Raw genomic sequence first — 18,203 nt, 5'->3', positions numbered from 1 at the left:
CCGTCCTGTGGCCTCCACCCAGGCCTCCTGCCCCTGTTCCTGTCCTGAGTCCTCTTCCCTGGCCTCCTGACCCAGTCCCTGCCCAGTGGCCTCCTCCCAGGCCCCCCGACCCGGTCCCTGTCCTTGCCAAGTGGCCAGCTCCCGGGCCATCTAAACCGGCCTCTGTTCTGCGGCCACCTGACCCTGGTCCCTTGACACACCCCCATAGACTGCTTGCCTGCCCTCTCGGCCTCCATGGTCTATCTATCTACCCTCTCCACCTCCCTGGACTGCCTAATGGCCCCGCGGACTTCCTGCCTGCCCAGTGTACCCCCCCCTGGTCCGCCCATGTGCCCACTTGTCTCTGTCTGTTTGCCCCTGGTGCCCTCATTTTGGTTTTTCTTTGTGGGTCTTTTTACGTCTTTTGTTGTTTTGATCGTCTGGAATCCGATCCTTTAGGGGAGGCTATGTAATGATTACCCTGTCTTGTCTCTCTGTTGCCCCCTTGTTTTCTATCTTGTCACTTTTCACTTCTTAAGTTTTCACTTTAGTCCCTTATTTAATTCCATAGTCCACCCTGTCTCGTTTCACTGTTGCCCTCTCGTTTTCCATCTTGTTGTCACTTTAGTCCTTTATTTGATTCCACAACCCTCTGTTAGCGTTCAGTATTCACTGTTCATTGTTTACACCTGCCCTGGTTAATTTGCCTTTGGTTTCTGTTTATCACCTTGTTACCTTGTTTGAGTTCTGTTCTTTCATTGGCCACCTTTCCCACGTTTGTCTATTTATACCCCGTGTCTTTGTGCTGTCTTTGTCGATCGTTGTTTGATGTCAACCTGGTGTGTGATTCTCCCTCGAATGCCCTCTTTGTTCATCTCGTGTTTAGTTTATACTTTTGTGTTTCCTTTCCCCATCGTGGGCTGTTCCTTTGTGTTTTTCCTGTGCTGTTCATTTAATAAAGTTTGAACTGCGTTTGGATCCGTACCTCCTCGTCTGCCTCATTGCTCAAACGTAACACTATGTAAAGCACTTTGTGATTTTATCTGTGATAGGTGCTATATAAATAAATTTTACTTACTTACTTACTTCTTCTGCCATTGTATGCTTAAGCATGTGTGTCCTTACTTTGGCTTCCTGTCCCCCAGTCTGGGCACAGATGGCCCTAATTCATACTGGCCTACAAAAACACATTCACACTTGATCTGGAGACCACAGCTACTGTGTATCGCGCATATATCTAATACATTATGCATGCTATTATCTATGGAGTACTCTTTCATTGTTTCATTAACTGCAAGACTTAATGTGTAGGTTTATATGACACCGTTATGAAATTGTGCTCCAGTTACCACACACAATAATAAAAGCATGCATGTACCATGTACAATATGCATATTTATGAGCCTGTGCTTTGTGTATAAAAAAAATGGGCTTCAGATGTCAACACATGTAATGTCAATGGTGAAAATACGGCCTCATGTTGTGCTAATATTTGGCCTCAAACTGTCAGAGTGTTTTCAGTGTATTATGACGGAGCATTTGGATATCCCTCTCCCCCAGGCAACCGCTAGAACTCTAGCATGTGACCCCGCAGTCTCGACTAAAACGTCTGTATGGCTTTCACACATCTGCATGTATAACCTTGGGGCTTTGTATTGCATCTAATCCAGGAAAAATATAACAGTGAAACCAACCTGCTATTACACACTGGGATGCCTGTCATCATTGATAAAGACACTTAGTAACCCTAGACTATTTTGGGGAGGTTCATTAATCCAGTGGTTTTCAACCTGTTTTACTACAAGCCCCCCCACCCCCTCCTGTCCGACAATATTCACAGGTCACGACTCTCCTATCCAAGTGATTATTCTGTCATGACATTTCAGATGTGTATGACTCTTTCTTCTGCTGAACAAATATTTTTTTGAAAATATTTCAGCTCCATGTCTTCAAAAGGGACATGACAGATCCATATTTAAGTCCTTTTTACTATCAATATATCAAATTTAGTTTTTGGCGATTCACGTTCTTCATGCACTTTGCCACCTACTGGGCAGAAAGATTAATTTATATTAACAAAGGACGTAAATATTTATATGTTTCTCACCCACACCTATCATATCACTTTTGAAGACATACATTTAACAACTGGAGTCTAATAGATTACTTTAATGCTGCCTTAAAATGCTATTGGAGCTTTAACATTTTGGTACCCATTCACTTGCATTGTGAAGACCTACAGAGCTGAAATATTTTCTAAAAAACCTTGTTGTTGTTCAGCAGAAGAAAGAAAGTAATACACATCTGGGATTCCATGAGAGTAAGTAAATATTTTTTTTAAAATAATGTTTGGGTGAACATCATTAACCTTACCTTTAACATCATCCCAGAGGGGATAGTAGAATGGATTTATAACTGTATTTCGGAGACAAATTTATGTGGCCAGTTAAACATGGAATGAACATAATCAGATAGCAATAAAATTGATCAAGATGCAATAAATATAAATAGGCCCTGAGCTCCTGGACTCACCTCGGCAGTACGGGAGGGGGAAGTCCCAGGCTGCAGTGCCGGAAGAGGTGGCCAGGCAGGACAGCACAGTGTGTCCCTCCAGCACATAGCCCTGGTTGCAGCTGTAGCGGATCTTGTCCCCGATGTTGAAAGTGGATCCCTGCTGCATGCCATTGAGCAACTGGCCTGGATTTCCACAGGTGTAACTTGGAAGAGCTAGAGAGCGAGGGTGACAGAAAGGTAGATTAATTATATTACTTGCATGAAGAAATTATAATATCAGTAATTATTACATTTAAAAAAAATCTAACCAATTCAACAAAACAAACTGACAACAATGATATCATAAATGTATCTTCTATAGGATGAATCAAGCAACAAAACAAAAAGGCTAAGATACAAGCAATGTTAGAGTGAACCTGAAAGGTTCTTCCAAATGCATCACAATTTCTCCCATTATTTTCATTATGATTGGTCCTTTTCCTCCACCCTCTATGGTCTCTTATCTCATAAAAAGAACAAATCTATTTCAAGGGGAACCATAATAATGTTTGTTCTACATTCAAGTTCTCCTGTACTGTAAGGCAAATGTTTTTCATATTGCATTTCATTAAGTCAGTGCGCTAACATCTGTATTGACCAGTAAAGCCATGCTAGTATAATTTTGCTCGTGAGCACACAATCGCAGCCACAAGGTGCTAGGCATTGGAGTACCTATACTGGAAGTTAAGCTTACAGTAATGGCAATGACCTGGTAGAAAGTATAAACACTGCAGTGGGGGAATTTGTCTCCGGTGTAAGTGGTGCAGGGAAATGGAAAGACAGCTACTGAGAAAGAGAGATAGGTGGGCTGACTACCGATTACATCAGCACTGATTAGAAATGTGGTTTTGTCATGGCACATGTGAGAGACAGATGTCACACACACACACACACACACATACACACACACACACACACACACACACACACACACACACACACACACACACACACACACACGTTGTGTTTCCATGTTTTATGGGGACTTTCCATAGACATAATGGTTTTTATACTGTACAAACTTTATATTCTATCCCCTAAACCTAACCCAACCCCTAAACCTAACCCTCACAGAAAACATTCTGCATTTTTACCTTTTCATAAAACATAATTTAGTATGATTTATAAGCTGTTTTCCTCATGGGGACCGACAAAATGTCCCCACAAGGTCAAACATTTTGGGTTTTACTATCCTTATGGGGACATTTGGTCCCCACAAAGTGATAAATACACGCTCACACACACACGTATATTATTTGTAACAACCCTTTATGAGGTCTAATTAGCCCAACGTATTGTTAATGAGTTGACATGTTGGGTTAAATATACAACCCAGCCTGCTGGATTAAAATGTGTAACCCTACTTTGCTGGGTTATTTTTAACCAAATGTGTCTTCTGTCCCCAGAGCTGGGTTGCTAATTGGTTTATGTTTAACCCAGCTAATTTCAGTAAATGGCTATGATGCAAAGAATAAATAAATAAATAAATAAATGCAAGTTTTCATAATATTTAATCAAAACACAATGATTTAATCTGCCTTAACAACAACTTTCCATATCAGCTGATGTCACAAATCTCTTATTTAACACATCCCTTCCAACCACCTGGCTCTATTCTTGTATGCAACACCCACTTTTCACAATCCCAAAACTGTCCTGATGAATAAAATCCTATTTCAAATGCTGTTTTTCTCAGAAATCTATCTGATTATGGAAATAAAATGTCTTATGAATGAGCTGAGTTTAGTGGTTCCTTAATTACCTTGATTGAACATTGAGTGACATGATTAACAGAATCCATGTGAGCTAGATTGCTAACTAGAATCCTCTGTTCAAACAAACAGAAAACAGCAAATCAATATCCCATTGTTCTTTTCTAATTCTGCCAATACATCATTCAAAATTGCCTTGTGCATTTTGACATTATGCCTCTTTATTTCTTAAATATACATTTCTACTGATCTTGCAGAACTTTGAGTATTCTGTGCAGACCCAAGCTGTTCCCTCATATCCTGTTCTCCCTTTGGACTATTGCATTTGTAATCTCCAGTCTATAACTCATAGGACTCTATACAGTATTACTGCTTTAACCATTATAAGGGTTGCAACTGTATCCTTAGCTCATCTCACAGCCTGGCAAATCTGGTGTTTATCTTGTCTAGCTAGTCTACCAGCCTGAACAACTTAAAAGTGCACAACATTCCTCTTAAACCCATCAGAACAGATCAGCCTAACCAATGGAATGGGATATGACACACTACTTTCCCTGAAAAATCTCAGAGAAGCAAACGAGATTTGCATAAATGGACTGGCAAGGCAAATAAATAATTAAAGTGTGCATGTGTGATCATAACAATCAAGGCTCCAATAAGCTGAACAGCTTATTGTGTAATATTTCTACACCAAATTATACAGAACTGATTTTATACTTATGGGAATTGATTTGTTATACCAGCACAAAATAATGGTAGTAGAAACATATGGAAATTATGCACATAGCAGCAGCCAAGAAAGCAATAACACAAACGAGTCACAAATAATAGCATACAGTTTCCTACCTAGTCTGTATGTGACATATACAGTCACATTAACCAGCATGTAGTATAGGCAAGGTCATGAAACCCTTGTGTCCATGTACATAAAATTAATATGAAAGCTCTGGTTGCAACCTGCTTTGACACACCCAGTTCTCTCAATACATGAGTAACTCTGTTACTTAAGTGACATTGTGAAATTGACACCAAAACACTACCACATTAGCTCAATAAGCAGTTTATGCGATGTTCAGCAACGATTCAATCAATACCTCTTTATGTGTGAACAATTACCAGGCAACTGCAGTGAACACTCATCACCCCCTGGATGCAACGGGCTGGAGAGGCGGAGCCCTGGGAGGCTCGAGAGCCGGAGCCGAGGGAGGCTCGAGAGGCGGAGCCCTGGGAGGCTCGGGAGGCGGAGCCCGGGATGGCTCGAGAGGCGGAGCCCTGGGACGGTCGCGGCTACAGATGCTGGCCCTGGGACGGTCGCGGCTACAGGCGCTGGCCCTGGGACGGTCGAGGCTACAGGCGCTGGCTCAGGGACGGTCGAGGCTACAGGCGCTGGCTCAGGGACGGTCGAGGCTCAGGGACAGTCGAGGCTACAGGTGCTGGCTCAGGGACGGTCGAGGCTACAGGTGCTGGCTCAGGGACGGTCGAGGCTACAGGCCCTGGCTCACTGGCGGTCGGGGCTACAGGCACTGGCTCACTGACGTTCAAGGCTACAGGAACTGGCTCACTGACGTTTTGAGGCTACAGGCACTGGCTCACTGACGTTCGAGGCTACAGGCACTGGCTCACTGACGTTCGAGGCTACAGGCACTGGCTCACTGATGTTCGAGCCTACAGGCACTGGCTCACTGACGTTCGAGGCTGCAGGCACTGGCTGTCTGTCTTGAAAACAATTGGTTTGATTCTATATTTTTTGAGAAAATATAATTGCTTATGTGGACATGCCATCTATGGTTCCTGTACTACTGGATGTACTATTATTTCCTTCTTCCTAATATATTAACAAAATGTGCAAATAAATTACTAAAATTTTATGACAAAACAGAAATCAGATAAAACTGCTATCTACCATTAAAAATATAAAATTATGTTTGTTTTCATTATTTTGAAATTGAGCAAATGCTTTAGGCACTGTCTTCAAAAATAATGGCATAAATAGTTTTCATTTATCAATTAATTTCATACAAAATCCAGTAAACATAAAAATGCTACATCAATATTCAGAGTTAGCACCAATTCTCCTAGGTACATCTGGACACAGTTTTTCTTGGTTGTTGGCAGATAGGATGTTCCAAGCTTCTTGGAGAATTCACCACAGTTCTTCTATCTATTTAGGCTGTCTCAATTGCTTCTGTGTCTTTATGTAATCTTAGACTGACACAATATTCAGTGGGGGGCTTTGTGGGGGTAATGACATCTGTTGCAGGGATCCCTGTTCCTCTATTGTAATAATTCCTATTTGAGTCTAACAAATATATAAATAACTCATCTTAAGACAAATGCTTTTGTGAAACATCTTATGAGCCTAAGACTTTTGCACAATACTGTGTGTATATATATATATATATATATATATATATATATATATATATATATATATATGTATATATATATATAAAAACAAAAGAAAGCAACCAAAACCAAAACTATGTTTGGTACAGAACATGCTGGAACTCAACACTACATATGTAGGCTTCTGTTTTATTAAAATTATTATTTTTATATTTTCTATTTATTTTTGGCCTTTCTGCCACTTTATTGAAAGGGAAAGTGAGACTGGAGACAAGAAACATCAAGGAAAAGAGGGGAAATTGGAATTGGTAAATAAGGTGAGGCAGACTCAAACTTGATTTGCCTGCATGATCGTCACAACTCAGCATGTTGGAGCACATACAAGAAAAAATAAGACACTGTGTTTTCTGTCTTAGAGGATTATTGAAGACAAGTGTACCATTTGTCATTGGATGCTCACTTTCTATGTCACATACAGTCATTTCAAGAAGTATTATTCAACCAGTACAAGCAAATTTCTTGCATATAGGTGTAAAATCAACAGTGGCTGCTACAGTCACGATTTTGACAGTGGCTTATGAATTCATACTTAATACAAATGGGTTTATGTGAAATTTAAACAATGAGACTTTCTTCACAAGTCACAAGGTCTTTTATCTGGATCTATTTTATCTCAGGGGTAAACTCAAGGTATGTATTTCCTTAGTACCTTGTGTCAGCAGAAAAGCAGACATGGAGGTAGAGAGAGATCAGTTTAATAAATGCACAATTTACATACCCAAGCAACTGGGGGTTAAAGGTGCCTGTCTAACAATGAATGCTCAGTAACATTATATGTTCATAATTGGCTAAACAGCTGCCCAGAGGAATCCAGCTTTGATTCTCCATTCTGTGTGCTTGTTATTTTTATATCTATATACTTATTATTAATTGTCTCTAATATAAGTTAGAATGTGGTGCGAACAGTAGGATTCCAGAGCCAATTAAATGGTAGTATGGTCAGCTCATAGTAAAAATGTGGTCATATGGCATAGGGTTCTGGAAATACTTAAATCAAATGTGCTCACACCAGAGGTAGGTAGTAACGTGTTATATTTACTCAGTTACATTTACTTGAGTAACTTTATGGGGAAAATTTTCTTTTAAAGTAGGTTTAAAAGTGGGCACTTTTTACTCTCACTCAAGTCAATTGCTAATCATTTTTTTTTTACTTTTAATTCTTTAAAATTTTTGGCATTAATGTTGTTACATTACTGGGTTTAATTTGAATGAATGTATAATTTATTGAGAGATTATTGAATGGGACTTTTACAAGTTACGGAAGTTCACAGCTGCTCGTGATGAGACGCTCCAACTTGAGTGATGAGACTGTCACTCAAGTCATCAGTGCAGCAGCATCAAACTCTTAAAAGTGAAACACTTTTTTTGCTCCAGCATCAAACTCAGTGAAAAAGAGAATAGTTTCATTATGCAATGAATTCATTTAACACCAAGACAAGCTGATATTTCAAGATTAAAATCACATCTTCAATTTAAGGCAGCACGCTGAGGTAAATTTTGGCTCTAATTCTAATGCGGGATTTTCTGTGTAATGTGATGGTCATTTTCAGGGTGATTCTGTAACTGGGCTCTTACGACATCAGTTTAAGTGTACATTTTTAAATCAGTGCAGCAATATATCAGTGTGCTTTGTCCCGCATGTCATAAGTATATTTATGCATTTACTCCTTGCCCTCGCGAGGGTACTGGAAACTATCGCTGCTACTTCAGTTGGATTAACTGTATAAATCCATCTAAACATCCAAGTTGAATGTACATCACTGCCATTCACGTGATCGACAACTGGAGCGCGAACAGACAGCATTTCTGCGTGTGCACAGCGAGCTGAGCGGGGCACGCACGTGTGAGATGTGTGGGCGCGAGGCAATCATGGCGTCGAGAGTGGCTGTGTCCGTAATAGTTCACTTATTCACTATTTCGTATATAGTAAATGGCAGTAAGTGCACTATATCTCAGATGTAAGTGAACGAAATTAGTGAATTCAGATGAGAGTGTCAGAACTCTGTGTCTGATGCAGAAACATCACTTATGAAATTTGAAAATACTTGGGCCTTATTTGTTATTCTTATTTAATAATATATTAATACAATAAATCTTCATTATGTTTGTCATTTTTAATGTATACTGTATGTTAATTTAAAGAGTAAACACATTTGATTAAATAAAGAGTACATTTTAAAATGTATCTGTATGTTTTGTCTCTATATGTTATTTTAATCCAGTAATGACTTGTCAAAAAGTAATTTACTATATTCAGCATGAAATAAAACACTGCAGGAGTGAAGGAAGCAGTAAACTCCTAGCTCGTACGTCTTCCCAATGGTGGATTGTGGGAAATTAACCGTCACTGAGTGTACTTGAAATACACACTTGAAATCAGAGTGCATTGTGGGTAAGAATAAGTGAACAAAAGTAGGGCTCACTCAGAATTCAGACACTCCTACAAAACAGCGAAAACTCGAAATAGTGCATTATATAGTGGATGGGGGTGGTTTCAGACACAGTGAGTGTTCCACGATCAGGGTTTGTGCCCCACATAGGTTGTGTACTCTGCATTTAGAGATTGGCAGTACTTCTGTACAGAACTAATTCTCTAAATTCTTTCAACACTGAAAACTGTAACTACACTGAAATAAGAATCCACACAGGACGTTAAAAGGTATGATATAGCGAAAGAAGGCATTATATTTCAGCATTATATAAGTAATAATTACTAGAAATGTTTCCAAACCTCTCTTCTCATTGACAAATTCATCAAGAGCTGACAAGAGTCTTTAAAGGGATAGTTCACCCAAAAATAACAATTCTCATTATTTACTCACCCTCATGCAACCCCAGATGTGTATGACTTTCTTCTGCTGAATTTAAATTAAGATTTTTAGAAGAATGTCTCAACTCTGTAAGTCCATACAATGCAAGTGAATGGGTAGCAACATTTTAAAGCTAAACAAACAAACAAACATAAGTCAGCATAAAATTAACCCAGAAGACTCTAGTTAAATCAGTATCTTCAGAAGTGATGTGATTGGTGTGGATGAGAAACAGAGAAACAGATCACTTTCACATTCTTCTTGTGTTTTGGTGATTCACATTCATCTCTGCACCCTGCTGTCTTGCAAAAAATGACAAATATTGATCTGTTTCTCACCCACAACCTATCATATCACTTCTGAAGACATGGATTAAACCACTGGAGTCTTATGGATTAATTTTATATTACCTTTATGTGCTTTTTGGAGCATCACATTTTTGGCCAACAGAGCTAAAATATTCTTTTAAAAATCAGAATTTGTGTTCTGCAGAAGAAAGAAAGTCATACACATCTGGGATGGCATGAGTGTGAGTAAATTATGAGATAATTTTCATTTTTGAGTAAACGATCTCTTTAAAGTGATAGCTCAGCCATAATTGAATATTCTGTCATCATTTCTCAACCCTCATTTTGTTCCAAACCAGTGTGAGGCTTTGTATTATGTGGAACACAAAATATGTTAAAGACAGAATGTTAGGGACTGACAGTCTCGGTCACCATTCACTTTCAATATATATATATATATATATATATATATATATATATATATATATATATATATATATATATATATATATATAAACATTCACTGAAAGTAAATAATGACTCAGGCAAACATTCTGTCTAATATCTCCGTATGTGTTGTATGGAAGAAATAAATTCATATGGGTTTGAAACAACATGATGGTGAATGATGACAGAATTTACATTAATAATAATAATAATAATAATAATAATTCTGTAATACATGTTAAAAGTGTATTATGTAATGTAATATAGGGGAGTAAATGTCTATTATGTCATTTGTGAAAATAATGAGTTACTCACTACTTGAGTACTCTTTTAATTTGATACTTTCTTACTCTAGTAATTATTTATGTTAGTATTTTTACTTCTACTTGACTAATTATGTTTTTGAATTAATTGTACTTTTACTTGAGTTCAGCTTTTGGCTACTCTACCCACCTCTGGTGCACACACACACAAGCAGGTAGTGTAATTGGGATTGTGATAACTGCTGTACAACAATAAAATAAAATAAAAATCAGAGAGAACCTGAGAGACAAGTCAAATAATTTTTTTTTGTAGTAATCAACATTGAGAACAAATGCTGTGCTTGATTTGTACTGAACCCGGAATATTCCTTCAATGTTTTTTTTGTTTTTTTTCCCAGAAGGAATGAACTAAAATCCCATGAAGCATTGCAAATAAAGTAATTGAATTTTTGGTGGTAACTGAAAGGCAGGAAACTATAAAGTTATTTATAATAAGTATAGAAAAAATATATTTTTATTATATTGCAAAAATATTACAATATTTGCAGATATAAAAGTAGTTTGAGTGTGTAAAGAGACTGATTGATTGTGTCATTCACAGTGCATCATGAAATAATATTTATTATTATTATAATAATTATTATTATTTATTGATTTACTTTATTAATGCTAGGGTAATATAACACCGAGTATAATGTTATAAAATATTTCTATTTACTCTACGCTGCTAAATAAATAACAAAATGCAGCCACTATTTTTAGCAAACTTGAAGAAAGATGACAATTATAGATTTCTCAACATGATCACTCGTAAAATCTGCAAAAAAGTTCCAAATATTTTGCCACCCAAATTCAGACTAAATGTGCCAAATTCGGGAAACGTGCCACCATGCCGCAAAAGTTCATGCCTTGAAAATTGCCTGCACTGTGCCTTTGATGTCACATTCCTTTTCATCTTTAGCTAGCGAAATACTTTATTTGCAAAGACGTTTACTGAAGACCCTCTAAATAGGGTCTAGAATTACCTACTGTATTAATGGTACATCCTGAACATGCTTCAGAGGCTGACATTGTAATACCAGACTTTTTTTGAATTATCTGTCTTTAGATCATTCTCCTCTTCATTTTATGTCCAAGTCTTCAAACACCAAATACACCTTCCTAGGCCAGGGGGATTTTTTTCCCATACCTTTTCTTTCATTGAAACCTGTTTCTAAAGCACTCTCAATGTAAAGAGCTTGACTGCTGAGAAAATGTAAAACTACCTGGGCCTGTTTAGCTTGACGCATTATTAAAAGGCTTTTATACATCACACACTTTATACACTAGCACACGATGGCAGGATGAAAGGCGAGCACCTTTGGTAAAGATAAACAGATCTCTGGTGTTTCACTAATTCAAAATTACCCAATTTATTTGCTGATATGGAGTTCTGAATGAAGTAAATGAGCAAATAATGTGCACTTGCTTTCCATAGCAACATGCTCAGATCTTCAATAAAGCTTATCATGTTGCCACGGCAACAGGCACAAGTCCACCTGAGTGTCCACCTAGTGGGCCGGTGCCGGAGGAGGAATGTAGAGGGAAGGTATGTACGGTGCATCCAGAAAGTATTCACAGCGCTTCACTTTTTCCACATTTTGTTATGTTACAGCCTTATTCCAAAATGGATTTTCCTCAAAATTCTACAAACAATGCCTTTGCCATGACACTCAAAATTGAGCTCAAGTGCATCCTATTTCCACTTGTTAGGGGGTCCACTTATTGGTCAAATGGCAGCTTCCAATACAGTGGATGTAAAAACCTTGTTAATGTATCTATGCTTTTGAATTTAACTTTTGTATCTGATTATTTTAGTAATTCTCTCTTCTAGACTGTACTTGTTATTTCAATGTTAATTGGGTCTTGTGCCAGCCGGACACAGGCCCTTTAACTACAAACTCATCAGGTTCAGATATTAGTAAGTTTTAGACTAAGTCCTTATAGGTTCTCGGTTTTACCCGTTTAGTCTTATTTGGCTAAGTTCTATTCTAGATTCTCGACTCACTGTTTAGCCCCAGTCAATTAGGTTCTGTTTTTACAGATTCTCGGTCCCACTCTTAGTTTCCCCATTTAATTCTACTTGGCTAAGTCCTGTTATAGGTTCTCGGTTTGTCATTTAGCCTTTCACTTAACTAATGGGGTTCTTCTGAAGTAGCTTAATTAAGCCAACTCTGACCATAGATTTGTAGTTAATAAGAAATATACTAAAAAACAGTTCTTCAGGGTGAATTTAAATTAATTTTACCAGATAATATTAATACATTCAAACAATCCAATTAAAATAATAAATAAAACCCAAAATCATCAATAAATAATATAATTAAAGTTGCACTCCATTCAAACATTTACCAAACATAAGAAATTAGAATTGCAATTACCTGGTAGAGAAAAGCTACACACTTGTTCTGTGTGGGTCAATCTGGCTACAGAGAGACCTTTTAATTCAAATTGCAATTATCATTACCTGATAGAAAACTACACACATAAATGTGTAGGATCGTCTGACTACAGAGATCCATGAGCAATGTGTCACATTTCCTTAAATACCCAAACCATAAACAAAAGGGAATTTTGGGAGTGGTTAGGTTTGGAAGTCCGGGATGGGGCAGGCAGGGATGGGGACAGACCTCCAGGATTATACAGCATTTGGCAAATACCTTAGAACTTTGTCACCAATATTTTTATCAACATGGGAAAGGAACCAATATACCAGTCGCACTGGAGACATTTTAAATTATACCAAAACATGCATAGTCACATTATATGTATACATCAGACATGATTTGAGATAGAGTTCAGATGTGAGATTTGTGTTTTATTGTCGCTTGCTCAGTAGGATGTGTTGACTCGGGTGAAAATGTTCTTCTGTGTGAGTTATGACTTGGTTCTCGCAGAGTTCTTTGACTTTTACGACATCTTGATGACAGCCTTACACACGGATCATCCTTGTGATGTTTCTACAACTTGATTGGAGTCCACCTGTGGTAAATCCACCAGGACTCTTCCTAGAGCTGGCCGCCCGGCCAAACTTAGCGATCGGGGGAGAAGGGCCTTAGTCTGGGAGGTGACCAAGAACCCGATGGTCACTCTGACAGAGCTCCAGCATTTCTCTGTGGAGAGAGGAGAACCTTCCAGAACAACAATCTCTGCAGCACTCCACCAATCAGGCCTGTATGGTAGAGTGGCCAGACAAAAACCACTCCTCAGTGAAAGGCACATGACAGCCCGCCTGGAGTTTGCCAAAAGGTACCTGAAGGATTCTCAGACCATGAGAAACACAATTCTCTGGCCTGATGTAAGAAAGATCAAAGTCATGTCTGGAGGAAACCAGGAACCGCTCATCACCTGGCCAATACCATCCCTACAATGAAGCATGGTGGTGGAAGCATCATGTTGTGGAGACGTTTTTCAGCGGCAGGGACTGGGAGACATTCAGGATCGAGGAAAAGATGAATGCAGCAATGTACAGAGACATGTACATGATGAATACCTCCTCCAGAGCGCTCTGGACCTCAGACTGGGGCGAAGGTTCATCTTCCAACAAGATAATGATCATAAGCACACAGCCAAGATAACAAAAGAGTGGCTATGGGACAACTCTGTGAATGTCCTTGAGTGGCCCAGCCAGAGCCCAGACTTGAACCCGATTGAACATCTCTGGAGAGATCTGAAAATGGCTCTGCACCGACGCTCTGCATCCAACCTGATGGAGCTTGAGAGGTCCTGCAAAGAAGAATGGGAGAAACTGCCCAAAAATAGGTGTGCTAAGCTTGTAGCATCATACACAAAAGACTTGAGGCTGTAATTGGTGCCAAAGGTGCTTCAACAAAGTAATGAGCAAAGGCTGTGAATACTTATGTACATGTGATTTTTTTCTTTTAAAATATTTGGCAAGATTTCAAACAAACTTCTTTCATGTTGTCATTATGGGGTATTGTTTTTAGAATTTTGAGAAAAATTATTAATTTAATCAATTTTCGAATAAGGCTGTAACATAACAAAATGTGAAAAAAGTAAAGGGCTGTGAATACTTTCCGGATGCACTGTATGTGTCAGTAAGTGTGTGTGTATGTTTTTGTATTTAGGCTCACTGTTTCAAACATCAGAGGGACCCCCGAGTCAGACAAAACCGAGTTTGCTTGCACAACCCCAACCTTAGTTAATTCACTGCAGAGTTTTCACCTCCAGTAGTGTCTGCACTTTCTAAGAATTCTGACATGCTAGTTCGCACCACTGACCCACAGAAAGTGTAACCCCCCCATCCAGCATTAAAGCTATTTCGAACCAGAGCATAACTTTTTAAAGCACTGTAAAGCAATGATGCTACTCATTCCATCCAACAATGAGTAAAATGGTAAACCGTACCTGCATGTTGCCTAAGATATGCTTTGGTAAACCAAAAGGCAGTTATCGAATGACATTTTTATTAAACCTAAAGGAATAGTTAACACAAATATTTAAATGTAAAGTGTGGAAAATTCATGTACACAAAAGGAGAATGAGGATTGTTTTACACAGTTCTTTTCAATGCAACAACAATTCAAAGTGACCATAGCCATCAATCTCCAAAAAACACAATAGTCTAAAAACACTGTAAAAGTAGTCTGTACAACTCATGAACTATGTTCTAAAGACATACGCCAACTTTGTGTGATGATAAAACCAAAATGCTAAATATATTTCACTGATAATTGTTCCCATCGCATCAACAGATCAGATTGACTTGACATGTTGCACCAAGTTCCCTTTTGTAGGAACTTGAGCTGTATAATCGCATTGAGACTTGCCCTGAGTGTCACGTGGTCTGAAGCCCTTATAAAACATTGGCAATTTATTGGCTGATGGCGCTCATGGGAGCCCCAAACACTTATGATCTTTGAGAAAAGGCCAATGGGAATTGGCAAGTGGAATTTGCATGCCACTCCCCCGGACATACGGTATAAAAAGAGTTGGAATACAACTACTCGCTGATTTCCTCCGGCGATCTATTCACCTCTAAAAAAGCTGTTGGATTTATGGTGCATTACAGCAGCTTCTCCCCCTCTTGCACTGGTTGAATGCAGAGAATGACCCTGGACACAGCAGCCTAAAAGGGTAGATTCTTCCTCGAAAAGAGCATATTTCTCTTCTAAAAGTGTGGCAGCCACGGAGAGTGTATTTTTAAAGATGCCTTTTCGTTTGTGTATGTTTCCTGTTGCGATCGTTACCTCTCCGTTCCCCACGGCCACGACCGCTGCCTCACATGCTGGCCGGTGCCCATGCCGGGACAGCGTTTATGGACGGGTCATGTTCTCAATCCTAGAGCATGATTACGGGTTTGAGGCCACGTCGGTTAGCACAGGGAGCGATTTGGGGATTTCAATGGGAGCTGCTCCACCGGGAAACCCCAGCGGACCTCCCATTCCCCAGCAAACGTTTTTGCCCCAGCGAGTTCTTAGATGGGACCACCGGCTCGTCTCAGGGCGAGTTTGCATTCTAATTCGCAGCTCGCAAAGAGAATGAGCTTTCGATCACAGCATTCGATTTTAAAATCTGGATGCAGGTTTGACTCCTGCTTCCCAGGTTCTTCAGTTGGAACAGGAATAATTTATTCAAATGTTTTAGTACGCTTGTCTGCAACTAAATGCTTGCCACACGTACGTTGATTGCCGTGAATGTATATCGTTCCTAATTCGATTATGCAGCTCGAGTTCCTACGAAAGGGAGTGTCTCGTTTATGTAAAATGTAACACTGGTTCCCTGACTGAGTTTGAGACGCTGCGTAAGCTGGCCATACTGTCTAGCAGCTGCATAGGCTCGTGCCATCATGCAGAAAATCTGACTCGATGGCACGATGTGAGTGCATTTATGGATGGCGTTGCTCCCTAGTGGAATTGCTTAAGCGCCATCAGCCAATAAATTGCTGTGATTGTGTAAGACCAAGACCAAGTGACACTCAGGCATGTCCCAATGCAATTACACAGCATCTTATTCCCACTCAGGGAATCAGGGTTACGCTTCACATAACAGAGACATTTTACGCCATTGATGGCCTCAGAAGTCTTGGAATATAGCACATATGTGGTATGGACGACCTTTATGGTGCTTTTACTGGGTTTGTAATTTTTCAAGCTTGGCATTCATGGTCACAATGCACTTTTGTTTAAAAAAAAAAAAAAAAGCACATTAAGGTTCTTCAGTGGAGACAGAAGGAGAGAGATGGAGTGTGTGTGATCATCTGTTGCCAAACCCAAGCATATATGCTGTCAGCTTTCTGAAGATCAGCTTTCTCAGTGGAAAAGTAGCCATCCAACGGGGGTATTTCTTCCTATTTCGCGGTAGCCGGTGTGCAAGAGTCTATCACTATAGAAACTCCTTGACCATTTTAAACAGTGTGTCCACTCCAATGTGGAAAGTCCGATAAGAGGTAAGTGCCTTCAGTTTGTGTAATTAATCAGTCTGTTGTGTCTCTCAGCTGTGATGAGCCGTATTGCTGAAGTTGTTAGTTTAAAGTCGTTTAAAGCGATTTCCTAGCTTTAGCAGTGTAGTAGTAATACAAGCGATCACAGAGTGCTGCATATAAACACTGGCTGATGCGGATTCACTTCACGTTACCTAACTGGCTCATATTACACATAAAATTATCTTTTGCCACCACCTGCTGGCTAACAAATACAGTGTAAAATAAAATTAAAATAAAAAGACAAACAGCAGCTCTTAACACTTCTGCATTGCTCTAACACTTTAGTTTTAAACAACACGAACATAAGCAGAGTGATACACACAGTGAAGCGTCGGAGTGCTGATAGTGTCAGACCATTAGTGCTCATGGAATGTCTCTTGTCCAAAAAATTATATATATATATATATATATATATATATATATATATATATATATATACATACACATAGGGTTGGGGAGTAACGAAATACGTATTTAAAATACAAAATATAAGTAACTCTAATCCACTACAGTTACAAATTAAATCATTGGTATTTAGAATACAGTAACATTCAAAAAGTATTTTGATTACTGAAGAGATTACTTTACATTTTATTGCCATTTGTTTCATTTAATATTTAGTGCTTTCAGATGAAAAACATTTATACATATATATGATGCGATCCAAAGTGCATTTGAACAGCAGTGAAACACTTTATACGAGCAGACAGAGAAGTAAGTTTGAAGTAAGTTTGGAGCAGAAGAAAAATTTGTAAATTGTCAGCTTTAAGCTAAGATAAAATGCTATTTCTAGCCATTTTACATGTGCATGTACCAGGTACATTGTCAGTGGTCTGAATTAGACTAAGATTTGAAATTAGATTTAAAATGTAAATATTAGAAAAGCTTCTTAGAAAGAAAATGCCTTCATTTTGACAATGATGTTCGCAAGAATCCCTAGACATCATGTCAGCCAGACAGCCTCTCAAAAAATAAATGTTTGTGTGTGTGGGTGGGTTTGGGTGGTTTACGAGGAACTTTTTTTTAGGTTAAAAACTGGTAATTAAAAAGGTATTATGCTATAAATGTGGTTTATGAGGACAATTCTAGTGTCCTCATAATTCAAATCGCTTAAAAACCAAAATGTAAATTTGAGAATGTAAAAATGCAGAAAGTTTTTTGTGAGGGTTAGGTGTGTGTGTGTGTGTGTGTGTGTGTGAGAGAGCATAGTAAAACCCAAAATGTTTGACGTTGTGGGGACAATTTTTCGGTCCACATGAGGA

General features: G+C 38.7%; 1 protein-coding gene across 1 annotated transcript in view; it reads right to left on the bottom strand.

The window, feature by feature from the left end:
* LOC127620393 (CUB and sushi domain-containing protein 2-like) overlaps positions 1 to 18,203 on the bottom strand; it is a 441,823-nt gene that overhangs the window by 302,220 nt on the left and 121,400 nt on the right. Inside the window, exons 5-6 of the mRNA XM_052093618.1 lie at positions 14,499 to 14,529; positions 2,512 to 2,676 (exon numbers count right to left, since the gene is read on the bottom strand). Coding sequence (XP_051949578.1) covers positions 2,512 to 2,676; positions 14,499 to 14,529 — 196 coding nt within the window. The remainder of the gene's footprint in view (positions 1 to 2,511; positions 2,677 to 14,498; positions 14,530 to 18,203) is intronic.

This window comes from Xyrauchen texanus, chromosome 26 (assembly GCF_025860055.1).
Source record: "Xyrauchen texanus isolate HMW12.3.18 chromosome 26, RBS_HiC_50CHRs, whole genome shotgun sequence".
NCBI lineage: Eukaryota > Metazoa > Chordata > Actinopteri > Cypriniformes > Catostomidae > Xyrauchen > Xyrauchen texanus.
The sequence above is the reverse complement of the archived record's forward strand: the minus strand, read 5'-3'. Positions and strand labels throughout refer to the sequence as shown.